Source organism: Chrysemys picta, chromosome 10 (assembly GCF_011386835.1).
Source record: "Chrysemys picta bellii isolate R12L10 chromosome 10, ASM1138683v2, whole genome shotgun sequence".
NCBI classification, from domain to species: Eukaryota; Metazoa; Chordata; order Testudines; family Emydidae; genus Chrysemys; species Chrysemys picta.
Window position 1 is genome coordinate 36,118,377 of NC_088800.1, and position 18,007 is coordinate 36,136,383.

Genomic DNA, 18,007 nt, shown 5'->3' on the forward strand with positions numbered 1-18,007 from the left:
TCTTAAAAAGTTGGTCATTTAACCTTACCCCAGAGTAGTCCAGCTGCTGCAGACTTTCTTTTTTTTTTTTTTTTTTTTTAAAGCAAACTAGGTGTTCCAGAAAGAATATAAAACTCTTTCAAGGAGTTTTGCTTTCCATAATTAATACTGTGGTTGTCATAATATTAATTGACATGAGTGGTAAAAGCTCTTGGATCAAAACTCCACTCAATAGAAAAGCACTGGCTTTTATTTAAGAACATCATACAGTGACTCAAAGTAGTAATTGTGTACTCACACACCCCTTCCATGTGTCCCTATAAAATAAATTACAAGGCAGAAGGAAACTGCTACTAAAAAAATTAAACCAAAATAATGAAGGGTTAAAGCTGAAATTCTGGTTTTAGATCTTGCAGCATATAGTCTTGAGTGTGAAGTCTAGAAATAGCAGAAGGAAGTTCTTTACTCTCCATTTGGAGGATCTGGAATAAAGTTTTTGAAAGGTTAAACATAACTTGTTCAAATAATCTTGTTATTAGTGATCTTGCCAAAGAGACATGAGAAAGGCTGTGTTGAGCTAATATATAGCTCAAATGCAAGTTTGTTAGTGGGTAGACAAGTTTCTGGAAAAGAGGGATAATTTTTGTCCCCACCACAAACCAAAGTTCTGAGTTAAAAAAGCACACACTGCCAGCTGCTAGATTTTATATTGTATGTTTTATTAAAGAACTGGAAAAAAATCAAAATGGTTTGCAGTCCAACAGTAGCTGAAAAGGTAAATGACTGCAGTACACACAAGAGATTCAGAGTTAGAATTTAGACAATTTGTACAGTTTTTCATTGTTTCAAAATCTGCCTGAAACCAGCAACTCAATGGCATTGCACACAGATTTTTTTTTTCCTTCAGAATTTGAAGGGTGCTTTCACTTTTTCTTTAATGCTTCAGTCAGCTCAGGAACTACCTGCGAATTTAAACAGATACAGTAAGTATATACACATTTCAAAGAAAAGGTTTACTAGGACTGGGAAAGAAACAGGTTCTGAAACGTTATGTTTAAAGCTCATAAGACACAGACAATACCAAGAAATGATTTGATATGCCCAGCCCTCACAGCCTAATGAACGCTTGTTTAGATTTAGCTTGACCTTTAAAAAAAAAAAAAGAAAAAAAAATGTTTTCACACCAAACTCAGTCATGGGGCTCAACCCAACTGAAGGTCAGATTCTAATCTCAATCAATACAATAACTACTTCTTGGAGGTATTCTGTAAGGTCTGTGTACTGAATAGTTCTACAATTCGCCTGTTCAATATTTAAATATCAGGTGATTTTCAACAGAAAAACTAAGGTGCAGTTGTGCTGATATTATGAGAAGCATCTTTATTGTTGCTGTAAGGCTTCATTAGATACATAAGTAGTAGGTTACAGCCCATTTTTTCTCTATTGAAGTCAGTGGAATTAGAACTGCACAGAGGCTTGAGTATTTGAAGAGCCTTACAATAATAGTTAAAGGCCCTATTCCTAAAATTTCTAGTTCTAGCCTGGTTAGGAATATCAGTGTTGCTTTAGGACATTACAGTACATTTCTGTGATTTACTTGGAAAACTTGTTTCGTTCCTCATATTTTCAGCAAAATTTAATTCCAAAGAGATGAGAAAGTGATAGGTAGTAAACAATCACCATGGCCAAAAAATAGTTTAAGGTAAAATGCATCTACTAGTCAGGCTGCAAAAAATTAGTCAGTAACTAAGTAATAAAAAAAGGAAATTGTTTAATGCTAGTTAAATCAGCTTTTCAATCCTTTTAAAGTGAGTTAGTGCCAAAGCCTTGGCATCTGCTGTGGGTCTGCCACTTAACACACCAGCCATGCTGCACTGTAATTCTGAATAGCACTAGGAAGAGCAGTTAAGCATATAAAGAGTTGGTAGATTAATCTATAGAATACACCTGAAAACCTATCCTAGTCACTTGTGTAAAATATCAATTACCTTGTCTTTCAAGGGGCTGCACATTGCCCCAGCTCACAGAGATCCCAGCTGAACTCACCACTGATGAATATAGCCTCTCAATTATTTAAAGAGAGCTACATTTCCATTAGGTGGAAATAATGTGTTCGTACAAAATTTATTAAGGAAATTGTCTACATGTTGTTTCTTCCGAATGTCACTTTGTCTCCAGCTTATTAAAAGGCCCATGTTTACTGCCGAGCCAGCAGGCATTAGTTCAGGAATGGCATTAAGTGCTGGCAGTGTTTCTGCCTACTTTCCTCAGTGGATATACTATGAGCTCATGCCAGTCATACAGATTACATGCTAATAGAGCGCCAAGTGTAACCTGTAGCAGCACTGTGAAGAGTTCTAGTAAACGTTCAATCTTTTCTACATAATGGTAAAGAAGTTTTTGGGGTGACAGTAGGAGTTCAGGTGATAAGCCTACTTAATATTAGGAAACTGACATGCTTTATTTCACACTGTACAAAACTAGAAACATCACTCAAACTCTATTCACTTGTATCGAAATTCAATGTTAACTGCATGTTCATTCACACTTCAACTAAAGAAATTTAGTGATTATTCAGTATTTGGTCTTTTCTTTTCTATAATAAGTTCAAAAAAAGGAAACCAAATTGTTAAAGTTTCTGAAAGTGAAGTATTTGGGATAACAATCAAGAAAGTCAAACTTGACTATTTAGATCTGCTGTGATGTGGGAATGATACATAATGGTACCTGAAATTAAATTCCTTCAATACGCAACAGAGGAGAATGAAAGAGGGAAAGCTTTCCTCAAGACTTTAAACAGAAACTGCTTTGTGGAAAGGCTAAGATTCCACATAATACTCAGTGAATGGGAGATCCTTGCCTAAGTACAGTTACTATTCAGAACCTAGTGCACAGGATGGATGCACTTTTAGTACAAATCTAAATAAAATTCAAATAGCTATTTGCAGAGGCACAGATTTCCCCCCACATAGCTTCTTATTATGGGGACTGTTTTGATATCTTTATATCATAACTTTCCCAGAATTAGGAAGAGTCTGGAAAGCAAGTCAATGATAGACAAGAAACAGAACTTCTTAAAACCTTGCTTTCACACAACTCAAACCTGGCTCATCAAGGAAGTCAGTTTCGCTGTGAAATGAGAGAAATGTAGAGGGATAGTTGCCCCAACGCAAAGCACTTAGGCTTAATGATGTGCTGAATTCTCATTCATATCAATGGGATTTAAACCTCTGCATAAAATACTTCCCTGAATGAGGGCCAATGAGAAGTTCTGATGGGTAAAACAGATACTGGATTCTTCCTATAAAGCAATGGTGGGCAACCTGCAGCCCATCAGGGTAATCTGATTGCGGGCTGCGAGACATTTTGCTGATTTTGACCATCCGCAGGAAACAGCGAACCGTAGCCACCGGGAGCTGCGGGGGGCCGTGCCTGTGAACGGGCAAAGTCAGCAAAATGTCTCGCAGCTCGCAAACAGATAACCCTGATGGGCCACCTGTGGCCTGCAGGTTGCCCACCACTGCTACAAAGGCTACTACTCATAAGCAGCACAATTTGTGCAATGGTAATTGCTAAAGGAACTCATATTGGAGTTGTTAAAACAGAATCCTAAATTTGAGTTGAGTTTAAGATGGAGATGCCTGTAGGAATATGCAAGGCAAACACAACCGCATCCTACAGGGAGATACCTATAGGTATGCAAAAAACAGTGTAAATAAGATTCCTACAAGAGTTACAATATTGCTGATATCAGTGCAGGTTCTAAGAAATTTTGAAGTGCATGAGAAGCAATTGGAAAAATGAGACTGCAGATCTGGAAAAGGAGGCTATCATTAAAAATGACAATTGGGATGATTGTGTCAATCAGAGTGAAATGTATATTTCAGTTTCAAAACTGCTAAACCGGAGTAAATGTTATCCCTAAATAAACACCAAGCTGAATTTCAAGCTCAAACAATTACGTCTGTTCACACCTGCACTGGAAATTAAGAGTATAACTAGCTTCCAAACAACTCTGTATGGATGCAAACATAGGGGAGATGGGACAGTCTCACTCACCCAACACTGGGATGCTGAAAGTAGGGAAAGAATATGAAAGCCCAAGACACACAGTATGCAGGATTTTTTTTAAAACTTCAATGAGGTTTTGGGCTGCACAGAGAAGCCAGGATGTAGGCTTAGAAAACTATCCTATACCAAACTTTTATTCTCTTGGTTTCCAGCTTTATGTATGATACTTTTAGGAAAGTCACTGTGATGTGTTCTTGAAAACAAGCTTATGACCTCTGGTGAGAAGCAGGAGATGATGGAAAGTGCCTGACTGAGGGCACTCAGTCCAAAAATATAGGAATACAAGTGGAGTCGCATCATAGGCGCATTTAACTTGCGCGATTTTAACTATACGCGCTTGGCAAAACAAAACAAAGAAAAATAATTTAAATACTGTACCTGTAGTGCGGGAAATTCCGCCCGCCATGCCACTCAATGAGCGTTTGACTATATGCGATTTTCGCAATGACTTCAGAACCTAAGGTGTGCATAAGGTGCGACTCCCCTGTAAATACTGCCTGTCCCTAAAAGGTGCTACCTATATGCTGGCTGGTGTAAGGAGCATGAAAAAAGCGTGATTTGTGAGGCGTGGCAGGAATAATGGACATATTATAAGATAAAATCTTTAAAAGGGCAATTGTTCAGCATCTGTAGTAGCTAGTTTTACACCTTAATCTTCTGACAGTTTTACTATTTAAGTAAAACAGTGATGCCAGGATACAGTTATGGACTACTGGCTATAAAGTGTCATGTTTTAAACATCAGTTTGAGTAAATGATCCAAAGCATCTAAGCCTCCTCCCATATTCTAAGGGTCTCTTCCAGAATGAGTCTGATTTAATATAGATTATTTTGAACTGTCTTCCTGTCTCAGACTTCATTACACTCAGCTCCCATCTAGGTATGGTTTTTTTTTTTTTAATAGTAATCTAAACTTCTGATAAACAGGGAGGAGCAGGTGCCACTATAATGCAGAGATGCACGGACACAGAAATTTAAAGATTAATGTTTAAACAATAATTAGTCTACATGGAAATGAAAGGAAAACTTTTCAACAGTTAGGAGGAGTGGTTCTCACCTACAAGCAACCACATGCAATGGTGGACACTTTTAAAGACATCAGAGGGGTTGAACCCATAAGTTCCTTACTCTATTTTTTACTCCTATCCACATGCTTACATCAGCTTAAAACACCATACTTCCTTATTCTTAGTATCTCCTTAAATACATCTTTACTCTTACTTCAAAATTTCATGAAGTAAAAAAAATAAAAATAAAAAAAAATGTATGCAGAACTGATCTGTGCTGGGGCAGCTCTAAAAAATTAAGGAGATTTCCCCTTCCCTCCCCCCCTCAAGGTTACTCTTACCTTAAATAAATCTGCTACCAATCCATAGTCCGCAACCTGGAAAATCGGCGCTTCTGGATCCTTATTAATAGCAACTATGGTCTGAAAGTAGAAACATTTAAAATATACAGCTGTAGATTAAATTTTTTCCAATAAAAAAGTATCTTAAATTCACACCAGAATATTGGACCCAGCAGATATGGTCAAGTGCGTTTGACAAATGCTTCCCATTTCTGCCTCGAAAACAAGACTATAAAGGAAATCTCAATAAAAGAACTAAATGTCGACAATAACAATGGAAAAGTTTTTTAAGCTCTCACTATTCTATGCTCATTTGGTCAACGGCATTTGACAAATGTTTTCAAGGGAGAAATGGGAAGCAAGACTGTGAAGGAAATCTCAATAAGTGAATTAAAATGTCTACAATAAATAATGGAAACACTTATGGTCTGACTATTCCATGCTCAATTAGCAGGGCTGTCATTTGATGTAGGATGGAGGAGGGTGGGGGGGAAGATACTTCCTTAAAATGCTATAATAAAAAAAGGACATCCACTATAAAAGGAGTGTGATGTTTAACAAATAAAAACAGGGAAAGACATTTTGAAAAAGGAACATAAAGCCACATACTGGAGACTTAAATATAATGTGGGCAATCTCATTTAGTTCACTACACAGTGAATCCCAATGCTAAATACAGAAAACTCCCTCTCCTAGAGGACAGAGTCTGTACTTCTAGACCAAGTCATTTGAAAATAGCCCAAAGACTGCAGGTGCCCAGATAAATAGCCTGTTACGGGATAGGGAGAGCTCTGTAAACACAAAGCTATACAGCTCACAAAATAAACCCTATACTGGTTATGGTTATAGCTACTACCTATCAATTCAAAGCAGTGAGAAGCCACACAGGTATTCTAAACCAACATATTCTTCATACATTTATCTGCGATTCAAAGAGACCTTTCATTCAAATGTCTGTTTTTCTCCATCCACTACAAGTACTCTACCAATTAATTTTGCTGAAAAAGTATGATGGTAATAATTAAATGAAATAAGGTTAGAAAATCCTATGTTTCTAAACCACAGAAATGGTTTTCTATAACTAGACTGACATTCAAGATGTGTGCCTCCAACTAGAAGTTGTATGTTCTAAAGCGGTGGCATTTGAGGGTATTAATGCATGATCAAATACCAATTTTCTTTAAGTGTGTTCCCTGAGACACGCCCTATGATTTTTAAATGGAAGTGTTTGAATCAATCTGCAGCCTTAGGAGCAGCTGATGTTGATGCCAAGCTCCAGCTGCCCTGTTGGTTGCCTGCAGTATTCCAAGGGAGGGAGGAGAATGCTGCTCCATTGCTGTTTCCTTACTGGACTATGGAAGCCCACAGAATAGTAGTTGGACTGACTTCACTCGGTGCCTAGAGACAACTAGCAAAGGAGGATCTTCCTCCTCAATATAGCCACCCAGGGCAGCCGGGGGGGAGGGGAAAGCAGTTATGGCTCCTCAATTCTCTGCCCCAGCCTTGGGCACTAGTTAGAGGAGCATGGGGGCTACTCTAATTTCCGCCAGTTGGCAACGTTCCCTTAGGAACCATACGTCTAGCTGGGGATAGCCTCATTGCAGGGTGCTGTGACCACTCCAACAAGGACTGCTTGCACGAATGCATAGGAGGTGGCTGCACTGGTGTTACACCTGGTGAGGACTTCCCTGATAGAGCTCTTCAGGGTGCTGTCTGTTCTTTCTACACTATGTAAGTAGAATAAAGGGTACAAGTCCAGAAATCTGCCCCCAAGTATTGTCATTTTGAAACAAGGTGATTGCCCTCAGGTGAAAAGGCTGGAGAGCACTGCTCTAGAAGAACCTTGTGGAGGTATTATCTAATAGGCATTCAGAAAAATATTCACCACTGGCCTGATGAAGAGGGAGATGTACCCTCACCATTGTTAGATTTCTTTAAAAACACCCCACCTCAGTTTCTCCTATAACATATTCACTAATTCGAAGAATCTCAGTCACCTGGTATTTCTTAATCAGAGCCGATTTTCTGGGTCATACATTACATTTCACAGTCTTTAGTATTGAGAAAATCTCAATACCGAAGGATCAGGCAATCAGCATCTCTTTTCTCTCTCCCTTTCACTTCGTAAACAAGCGTTTTTAAAATTTGCATTCAGTACAACTTAAAACTTTGTACTTTGGTTACAAGACCAACAACAATCCATCTCCTACCCTGTGTGATAATTCGAATCCATGTGTTTTAAGGGTGCAAAAATCAAAAGCTGATAAGAAATGACAGCCTCATGAAAACTGGCCATATTTTCATCATTTTACAGCTCCATCATCCTTTCCATGAAATACTGAAGGAAATCATCAGATGGTAACTTCGGAGAAACAACAAAACAAATACTATACCATTTAAGGTTTTCTAAGAGGTAGGTCTCTTCACTAAAGCCTTTAAATGATAGTTGTTTTCAGACACTGTATTTAAGACCTAATCTTTAACAATGCTTCATAGCTTTGAAATATTTTTATTTTAAATCATTGTTCTGTAAAGTGACTGGATTCAGTACATTTAAAAATTATGCTAAACTGACTGGCATGTAAACTAGGTAAGATATATATATTAAAAAAAGCAAACTCCTAGAAGGGAAAGGAATTGTGAATCCATAACAGACAAAACAACTAACATAGTCCATCCCTTCAGGAAAACTGATTTTTCTACCTTGTTGTAAAAGTACAAATAAATTATACATTTCACTCAGAGAAAGCTTCTCTGACTACTTCTGAAAACATATCCTTAAGTGTGCAAGTTCACAATGCCAGATAATTCACAGTATGGGGGGGGGTGGAAATCACACAAGAGACTGTAGCCATGGTTACATTTTTTTTTAAACAGTAATATAAATCGGATCTTTTCAGTAAATACAGTACCTAACTGCGTCTACTAAAAAAAGAAGTAGGTCACAGTTCAAGTAAATGTAAAAATAAGTCTTAAGATACACAAGTTTGTTTAAATATAAAATAAATAGCATAAAGAGAAAAATTAAACCAAGCAGCATATGACTCAGTTACCTAATCTTTTATATGTAATTGGGATCAAACAAACAAAACAAAAAAAAGGATTTTCAAAATTCAGGACACAATATTGAAGAAAGAGAAGGGGATCTTATGATATTAACAGGAATGCAAATATTCTTTATTTCAAACTATTTCTTTATCACCTTCCCCACCTCTCTCTGTTTAATCTAGCCGAGAAGAGGCTAATGTTACACAATTTCACTAATACTGGCATAAAATCTGCCTCTTCCACTGCAGATCCTATTACCTGCATCTCTCCACCTCACAATCTTCCCTGAAAGTTTTTCCTCCATTGCCCACAGCATAGCCTTTAATTTCTCGCTCAGGTTATTTTTCCAACTGTATTAACTCTAAAGCAGGACACAGTTTGTATGAAGAAGGCTATACAAAATGTATTACACTGCATCTTCCATGGAATTTGCTCTAACCTAAATCTGGCAGCTGGTGTTCCACTCATTCTTATGCCCTCCAATAAAAGTTTGACATTTCACTTTAAAATGCACACACCGGACTGCAGTATTCAGAAGAAACTAGGTGCTAAAATAAGTTCAGATCATCCTATTATGCAGTTTGGCTCATGCTAAAAATATCATTGGATACTTAACCAAGCTAAATTTGTTACTGTGGACTGAAAGGAATTTTAAGAACTTTTCTCCTGAAATTTCAGAAGATGAAGATTCATTTATCAAAAGGTAAAAACAAACATGTGCTCCACCTATAAAACAATGGGAGACCCTCATAGGGGTTTTCCTCTGCTTTATGAGCTGTTCATGCTTCAGCAGGATGCCACAACAGAAACACATTTAAGCCTGTTTGATAAACCTACTTTAACAGAGAGTGTCTCCTGAAGAGGTTCAAAAAATTGCCTCATTTTAAAAATTACTTTTAAAAAAAACCCACTTTTCTATTTTTGGCATTGTTATTACTGCACATAATCCTGCCAATCTATTAGGAAATTGTCATCGTCCAGTCCAGAGTCAAATTCCAAATTTAGCCCATACATTTCAGCTACTAACGAGTTAAACCTTTTAAAGTTTTATTACCATTTTATAATAGGTTTCCATTTGAATGGATAAATGCAGGAATGTCAGAGTCATCTTTTACTTTATGGAATAGTAAGTTCATAATTCAAATTGCATATTGTTATGCATGAATTAATATGTCAGGTTCTGAAATATATGTGCGTGGGACCTATAATATAGTATTCAAGAATGGAATTTTTGTTTAAACAATACATCAATTAGTCTTTTCTAATGAAAAACTTCTGTTTTTGCAACAGATTTCTTTTAAAGTGAGCTTACTATTGAAACACTTTATTTCACAGTATTTAACATAATATAGAGCTTTGAGAGTTGACATTTATAACACAGCAGAACAAACCAATCATCTTGCTATGTTCACTTTCAACAAATGTTGGAAGAAGTTTTACTGCTATATGTATTTTGCCAAAAAAAAAAAAAATTCCCTTCTTTCAGTCTTTTCTAATACATGCAGGACTGTACCTTGCTGTCTTTCATCCCTGCTAAATGCTGGATTGCTCCAGATATTCCAACAGCAATATAAAGTTCCTAGAAGAAAAATAATTATTAGGGTAAGTGAAAGTTTGTAACATCTCACTGAAACTATAACAAAAATCAATATTGTAGAGTGTTTTAATACACAAGTAATTTCTCATCTAGATTACTGAAATCCAGATATCCCAGGGAACAAGATTTGGTTCTCTTGTCCACCTGGCCAGTTTTGGGGTGGGAAATAAAGACAAAAAAAAAAAAAAGCATCTGGCACATACACAGAACCACAGTGATACCCTGTATACGTGAGGTTTGTAGTGTTGTAAATGCATCATAGTACACTACTCCTCAGTTGAAGGATGGACTGTCACCATTGGAGGGTCTTTCAGATTCTCTGAAAGATTTTTTTTTTTTTAATTTAAATTTTTTCTACCAGTTTTAATTAGATACAGGTTTATTCCTAAAAAAACATTTTTAAATTTCAATTTGAAACTGACAACCTTTGTTAAGGCCTAAATTTACTATAATCATTTAAATTAAACCTCAAAAAAATAATATTAAGCAGTATATGTTTGCTACCCAGTTTCAAAGAAATTCACCCACTGACCTAGTGGTATTCACTGGCTATGCACCTGGAACCAGAGTTTGCTGACACACTAAACCAGCTTTTGACAGCAGTAACCTCTTCTGTAGGTGCAAGAAACAAATATTTTTTTCTTTTCAGTTTACTCAGCTAGTTCAGTTCAATAACTAGTTCAAAGTTAAGAAACCAAGCGGGAATGGAAAAAGCAGGAAAGCTTGTTTTTCTCTTTCAAGCCATGAATAAAAACTAGGTGTGAGAGGGTGAGATCTACTAGTCCTAAAACCAAAGGACACAATGACCAGAAACAAATCAGTTCAATTTGCTAACTACCGAGAATTTAGATTAACTGTTTAACAAATCAGTTAGTTTTAAATGCAAAACATGTTTTGATAAACTTTTTCTTATGTATCAGCACACGTAAGATAGCTTTATTTAATTAAAAAAATAAACCGTTTTTGTGCATATTTACTTGAATTTTCATCCTAATGCAGCTTGACACAACCCTCAAATGAAATTAGCTATCTAGTAAATACAAAAATGCAACACTCACCATATTCTAACAATAAAAATGTAAAAATTAAGAATCTGAACAAACATAAGTTAAGTTACATAATGGTTTAAAGAAATGTGCATAGAGAGAGTGAACCCACCTAGGTAGCAAGAAGAAGCACCACATTTAGTGTAAAGAGTACATTGGGTTGCAAATCAACACATTTTTATGTTACTAATAAGAACCAACCTTTCTTTAGAAAAATAACTAAAAAGTACAAATGTAAAACATGATTAAAATCAATTATTTAAATCATGACTAGAACTGGTGATTTAAATCAATCCACCCTGCTGCTATCTGTCTTGGAGACAAATAGGGCTTAAGTCTCCAGGGTTGTCAATGTGGCAACTTTTACATACTTTATATTTGAAATGGGTAAGAATTTATAAGCAAATAAATGTAAATTCTTCAAAAAGGCTTATTAATATTGGCAGTCTTAATTTATAGAAGAAAACGGTTTCTCCTTGGTTTGAAAGTCATCCTGACTACAATCTACCCAAAGCCAGGCACATTTTGAACTCATGAAACAATAGTTTTCGGCCAACAGTCCAAATTTCAGCCAACATTTTATTGTTTGTCTACCTTCAGAAATTCACAGAAGAGAACTAAAGAGTACTTTTCACTACCTCATTCATAAAGACCAAGACAAGGAGCTACTAGCCAGAAGGAAGGTCTAAGTTAAGTCATCATTTCTCATTGCCTCTCACTCACCCACTCTCCAGTCAAGGTCCTCCATTTTGAAAACAAAAATTAAAACAATCTTAGTTACAAAACCCAGTGAGTTTATAACACCTATATTCCAATGCACAAAGAGCATAGTGTACATTATGATCAAGGAGGTAAGAAAGACTACCTTTTTTTTTAAATCGAAGAGTGTTCTAGTTCAAGTTAGCATTTTTGGGTCAGCAAATTTATCAGGGACCCAAAAAAGCCACAAGTGGTGGTTTGTATGTCCTTTTCCCACATGCTTTAGCGCATCCCAAAGAACCACACAATGCCAGCTGTTGTCAATTTAGCCTTTTACCTTACTTGAAATATGAGCAATCCACCAAAAATTACCATATATAACAGACATAGGCAACCAGGGAGGGTTGGGAGTAGGAGTCCCAGAGGGCCTGTCAGGGGGCGGGGATGTTGATAGGGGTCGGGAGGGCAGTCAGGGGACAGGGAGCAGGCGGGTTGGATGGGTTGGGGGTTCTGAGGGGGGCAGTCAGGGGGCGGGAAGTGGGAGGGGGCAGAAGCCAGGCTGTTTGGGGGGGCACAGCCTTCGCTACCCAGCCCTCCATACAGTTGCACAACCCCGATGTGGCCCTCAGGCCAAAAAGTTTGCCAACCCCTGACATATAAAGACAGTAGAATACAGAATAGAGCACAAGGATAAAGTCCCCAATACAGCACAACAAATATTAGAAGTGATCGTGTAACAGTCCTTGTCCTTAACCAAAGGCCTTCTCCAAGCCCACACTTGGAGTCTTGTTACAGTGTTTCAATCACAAACTTTGCTAGACACAAAACTGAGGTCTCAATTTTGATGCCCCACCCCACATTCCAGGCTTAATTTGGAGAAAAATCAGCCTGGAGCCTCTAATCTTGACTTCTTCCATCTTACAAGAGGCAGGTAGTACTTAGAAAATGATGCCCCAACTTTCCCTAGTCTTTATTATATCCTTCCCCTCCTCCCAACTAACTGAAGCACTTTCCCATTTAGCTTTAAAGTGAGCTGATATCTATTTTTCCTTCGGCAGGCTTAGCAGCCCAAAAGCTGCAAATAGTGTGCCAGAGTCTAGATCAGTGGTTCCCAGACTGGGGTTTGCGAAATGTTACAGGGGGTTCTTGGGAAAAAGTTCCCTAATGGCAGACAGAGCTGTCCCTAGGGACCCCGGGCAGCACAGGGCCAGCAGCCCAGAGCCCCTGGACTTCCAAGAGCGAAGCAGATCAAAGCAAGCATCTCTATCACACTGAGGAGATTTAAACTTCAAGACTCCTTATAAGAAATGCAAAGGGAGGTGGATATTTTTTGCTGTTTTTAAAATTAAATAGGCAGCTAGTATTGTTTTTAAAATTACTATGAAGAACAAGTTTAAGCTTTTTTGTAACGTCCGTTGTTTGCCTGGACTGCTCAAGACTTGAATGCTTGCGTAGGAGGAATTCTTAGAGTTGGCTTCTTAAATACCTTCATCAAGGAGTATCAGGTGTGAAACAGCATGAAACATAGGAGCCTTGTCTAATAAAAGGCTTATTCAAAGTGATACAAACTGTGAAAGTGTGTTGCTGTTTTCATAATGTAATAAAAATAATGTAATGATAAATAATAATAATGTGTAATAAGCAAGTCATAAAAACAAATTTTATATTTCCAAGATCACTGCTCTTATAATTTATACTCGGGTAAAGGAGAAAATCCCTGGAAATAATCATTTTGAGGAGGGGGTTCGCGAGACTTGACATTTTAGTGAAAGGGGTTCACAGGTTGTTAAAGTTTGGGAACCACTGATCTAGATCAAGGAAAGGGACTAAAGTGTAGCCTTATTGGCTCTCAGCAGGATGTTTCAACTAGAAAGCCTTGGATATGGCTGTTTCCCTTTTTATTCACCTCAGTTTAACTGCTACCCACTTCTGTTCAATTCTTCACTCTAAAATTACATGCACAGATCAAGTTTAGAATCCAGAGTTCCCACACCCGGACTCCTGTATGGGGCTTCTCCTTTCCAAGGATCGGGGAGAACACTTATCTCAATGGCACATTTTATTCTACTGGATCCCAGCACAAAAATAGCATTGATCATTACTGTCTGATACCAAATAAGCCAAATTCCTGCCCCATTGCTCAGGGGAAACAAAGGCCGGGGGCTTGAATTAAGATGGCTGGATGCATAAGTTAGGAGAAAATTTACTTATTTCTGCCAAAGAGTCTTCAAAAATTATACTTTTAAAATTTTATTTTATTCCTATGTATTCGTGAATCTCTCTCACTGCTTACATAGAAAAATCTCTAAGAGTGATACAAATTATATAGAAGAAGCACAGAGTGATGATAGGATATTTCCTTTTGAATATAAGAAGTCTACAAAAGCAGGAAAAACATGAATTAGGCTATGAAATGCATCTCAATTCTGAGCATTTTCACAAAGATATCTAATAGTTAAAGACTACAAAATTCATTGAGCTTGCACCTCCCCTTTACTCAATAGATTACTGCTTGGGGTCACCCCATTTTAACTGCAGCTGCTATGTCTAACAAGTGTAATATAATATGTACACAGAAGGAACCATGGTTAGACTATAATATTGTAATTATCCCAAAGGAGAAAAAAAATGTTACTGTAATATGATTTTGAGAGAGATTCATTAAGCGCTGGTTTTCTAGACTACCAGGTTCTTCTTGTCAGTTTGCTAAACTTTTAAAGACCAGTCTTTGGAAGGAGTCCAATTTATCAAAAGTCAGACATTCATGTCTATTTCCTATTAACATATCTAGTAAAGACAAAGATGTTTTCATTGAAAGGTCATTTATACACTACCAGATTTCTTTGTCCAAAAAGAAATAACTGTATGTTTAAGACCAATGCACATCACTAGCCTTTTAGTTTGCCTGCCTTCAGCTTCCCAAGTATGATATCCAACCCATTTTGATTGGTTTTAGTTTATGTGGTAGATCACTTCAAGTAAGCAACACTTTCACTTGAATGTGTAATTATAAAGACACTGTGCAGAACAGCATGTTTCCTATTAGTAGTTCCCTACTAAAAAAAAAAAGAAAAAGAAAAAGAAAATCCAAGTATTAAGAAGAAGACTCAGTTTTAATTAAATGTACCAAGCTGATTTGACCAATAAAATTTCCAAGCTGCTAGGTGATGCTTACATCAGCACCAAGGAAGGAACTGGTCACCCAAAAGGCTCTCAGCCATATCCCCTGCCAAGATAAGGAAGATTAGGAAACCCGTATTTCCTCTCAGCTCTAAGGTGAAGTCTTTGGAATTATCTGTGCTGTAATAGTGCCCAAAGTCCCCAGTCAAGTCTGTGGTCCCACTGCACTAGGTACTGCATAAAAACACAAGAGAACATGAAGCCAGATTTCATATTGATGCTCTCAGAAGGCACAGTCCAGGTGGACGGTGGGTAAAAATGGGTTTACACCATCTGTGTGTTTCCCAGATTTGGAGTCCCTGGAGCAAGTTAGAGCACCTTCTGGGGCTGTTCTAACTTTCTGTGACATATGTCAGCCCTATGCTGCTCCTGCACAGGAGAAATTTCACCAAGAGGGCACGTCAGCCTCTTTACATCACTGGGGCGGCAAAAAAAGGCAGTTGTGGGGCCAGATTCTAATCCATGGTCCTTGCCCTGAAGAGCTCACAGTCCAATCTGAAAAAGGATGCAGCAAGTGAATGCAAGTAATATGGGGGGGGAAAGGGAGAATGATATTAATATGATGACATGGCTATAAAACTATATACTCAGGTTGATGGTTTTGAATAATTTGAACCTCCTTCAATATTACCAAGGAATATATACACACATTAGAAGGGTTTGGTAAATATGAACAGCACAAGTGTAAGGAAAGGGGAAAGAGGAGAGCTGACGGGGAGATGGTATGGAATGGAGGAACCAAGAAGCATGGAAGATGAAAGGACACTGTGAATAGCATACAAGGGCAAAAAGTGGAAAGGTAGAGAAGCATGAGTAAGACAATACTAAAGTAACAGCTGTATTTAAATTAAAAAGGTGCTATTTGGGGAATTGGTGGCAGTGATGGAAATGTGTGAAGGCAAGGGGAGGGCCAGCAGCACACACTCACTCCTCAGGAGGGCTACAGCAGCAGCCAGAGATGATTCTGCTTGTGGCTGGGGAATTTGTAACCTGCCCAGACAATCACACAGTAATTGCATAAGCATGAGAAAGAGGACAGGCAGAGGCTCAACTCAAGCATTCATCCCTGGCACCTCTTAGGTCTGTAGCAGCAGGTTTGAGTCAGAACAACTCTAAAGAAAGAGAATCACCACTTAAAGCCCTGATTTTGTTCTATGTACAATCTGGATTTTGACTCAAGTTTCAAGCAGCCAGAATTCTAGGCTGAGAACAATTCTTACTCAGATCTCTCCATGAACTACCAGTTTAGAGTCAAATTAAAGTACCCAATCCTGCAAACGCCTGCATCTGTAATTTTCACTCCATGCATCTGAAGAAGTGGGGTTTTTACCCATGAAAGCTTATGCCCAAATAAATCTGTTAGTCTTTAAGGTGCCACTGGACTTCTTGTTGTTTCTGGTGGATACAGACTAACATGGCTACCCCCTGATACTTAAACCTTACTTGAGTAATCCCAATAAAGTCAATGGGATTTCTTATACAGAATTTTGTAGGATTGCATCTGAAATCCATATACCCAGTTACACTAAGTTTTATGGACTGTCACCTACAGGTCACTATATAGCATACCAATAGGTCAATGCAGAATGTTTTTCATGTGTACCTAGATCCCCAAATTATTTATGAAATGATGATTTCCTAAATGTGCCTAAATGTGTTACTTGATATTTACTTATAATATTATTTTAAAATGCCCAAGGCTGCCTTAGGGCAGTTACATTTGCTTAAGAGAGCCACAAGAATAATTTTTATTCTCATTTATAGTATGAGTGGGAATTCTCTTAAGGTACTGTTTTGTATCTTGCACAGGTGTAACACAAGATGAGGTACTTGCTTTGCAAGTGTGCTGTCAGCTCCTATTGATTTTTATCCCAACTTTTGAATTACATTTAAAATCTTCAGTGTACATCAATTTGTCATCATTGCAAAGGCATGCTTTTAAACAGCTAGTTTAATGAACCCCTTTGGCACATATACTCTTTCTACAGACAGCCCAGAGATTTTATTTTCTTTGAAAGAATGAAAGGACAATAAAATTAGAAAGAAATCTTAGTTATGAGAGTTACTTCACATGAAGGATCCCTTCCAATTAAAAGCTATTAATTCAATAACATATTTTATGGCTTGACACTAGTTATATGTAAACACTGTATCAGACAATTATTCCAAAAAATGTACTAAGCAATAGTTGAATATCTTGCATTCAAGTAGCAGAGGTTATTAAACAGTACACAAAGTATTGCAGTTCCATCCAGTCCTAATCTCTTTCACTTAAAGAACCTTTAAGGACTTTGATCAGCCAGGGCATGTAATTACTCTTAAGAAGCATGCTTAGGGTGTCTGCTGGAGTACAGGGCCATACAGCATTTCTTTCTGCTCTCCTGGGAACTGCACATCAATTGCTTTCAGCTAAATGCACTCACATATGAATATTTTAGTACAATTTAATGTTTCTGCACCAACCCCAAAGGAACAGAGCATCAATTTGTGAACACAGTTCTCTTGGAGTTAAAAGCCATGCTGGATAATGCAGGATGAAAGGGTTGTCAATCTTTAGCTTTTTAGCAAGTCAGAGAAAGGTAGCCTGTAAATTCAGTCCCAGCTGCATACAAACAGCTCTCTAAAGTTCGCTGCTACAGAGCTACTTTTCAACACTAGTGAATTTTCAGAGGAGACAGTCCAAAAAACAAATGTCCTAAGCATGGCCATTTTTCCCAAAGCTATTCCTATCTGCTAACTACCTAACGACCTCAACTCAACCATTTATACAATAACAAGTGCGCCTGCTGGTCTGTTAATAAAATACCCAAATGTAATGCACAAATAACACATTCCCACAAAGAAGCTAACTATAGGTGTGAGAACATAAGTAATTCACCATGTGCTCGATTACTGAAACTTTAGCTATCTCAATATGCTCTTGTACCTATGGACAATTAGGAAGTAACGAAAATGTTGTCCATATAGCTGTTGATAAGCAAGTAGGGGGAATACTATTAAAAAAAGTGAGTATGTACAAATAAGGAGGTCCAGATGACAT

General features: G+C 37.6%; 1 protein-coding gene across 4 annotated transcripts in view; it reads right to left on the minus strand.

The window, feature by feature from the left end:
• Window positions 1-677: 677 nt before the first annotated feature.
• Window positions 678-18,007, minus strand: part of ETFA (electron transfer flavoprotein subunit alpha) — a 45,244-nt gene continuing 27,914 nt past the window's right edge. For all 4 annotated transcript variants that reach the window (XM_065559567.1, XM_065559566.1, XM_005311618.4 and 1 more), the window contains exons 10-12: window positions 9,959-10,024; window positions 5,398-5,478; window positions 678-941 (exon numbers count right to left, since the gene is read on the minus strand). In XM_065559567.1, coding sequence (XP_065415639.1) covers window positions 903-941; window positions 5,398-5,478; window positions 9,959-10,024 — 186 coding nt within the window. In that variant the 3' untranslated portion in view covers window positions 678-902. The remainder of the gene's footprint in view (window positions 942-5,397; window positions 5,479-9,958; window positions 10,025-18,007) is intronic.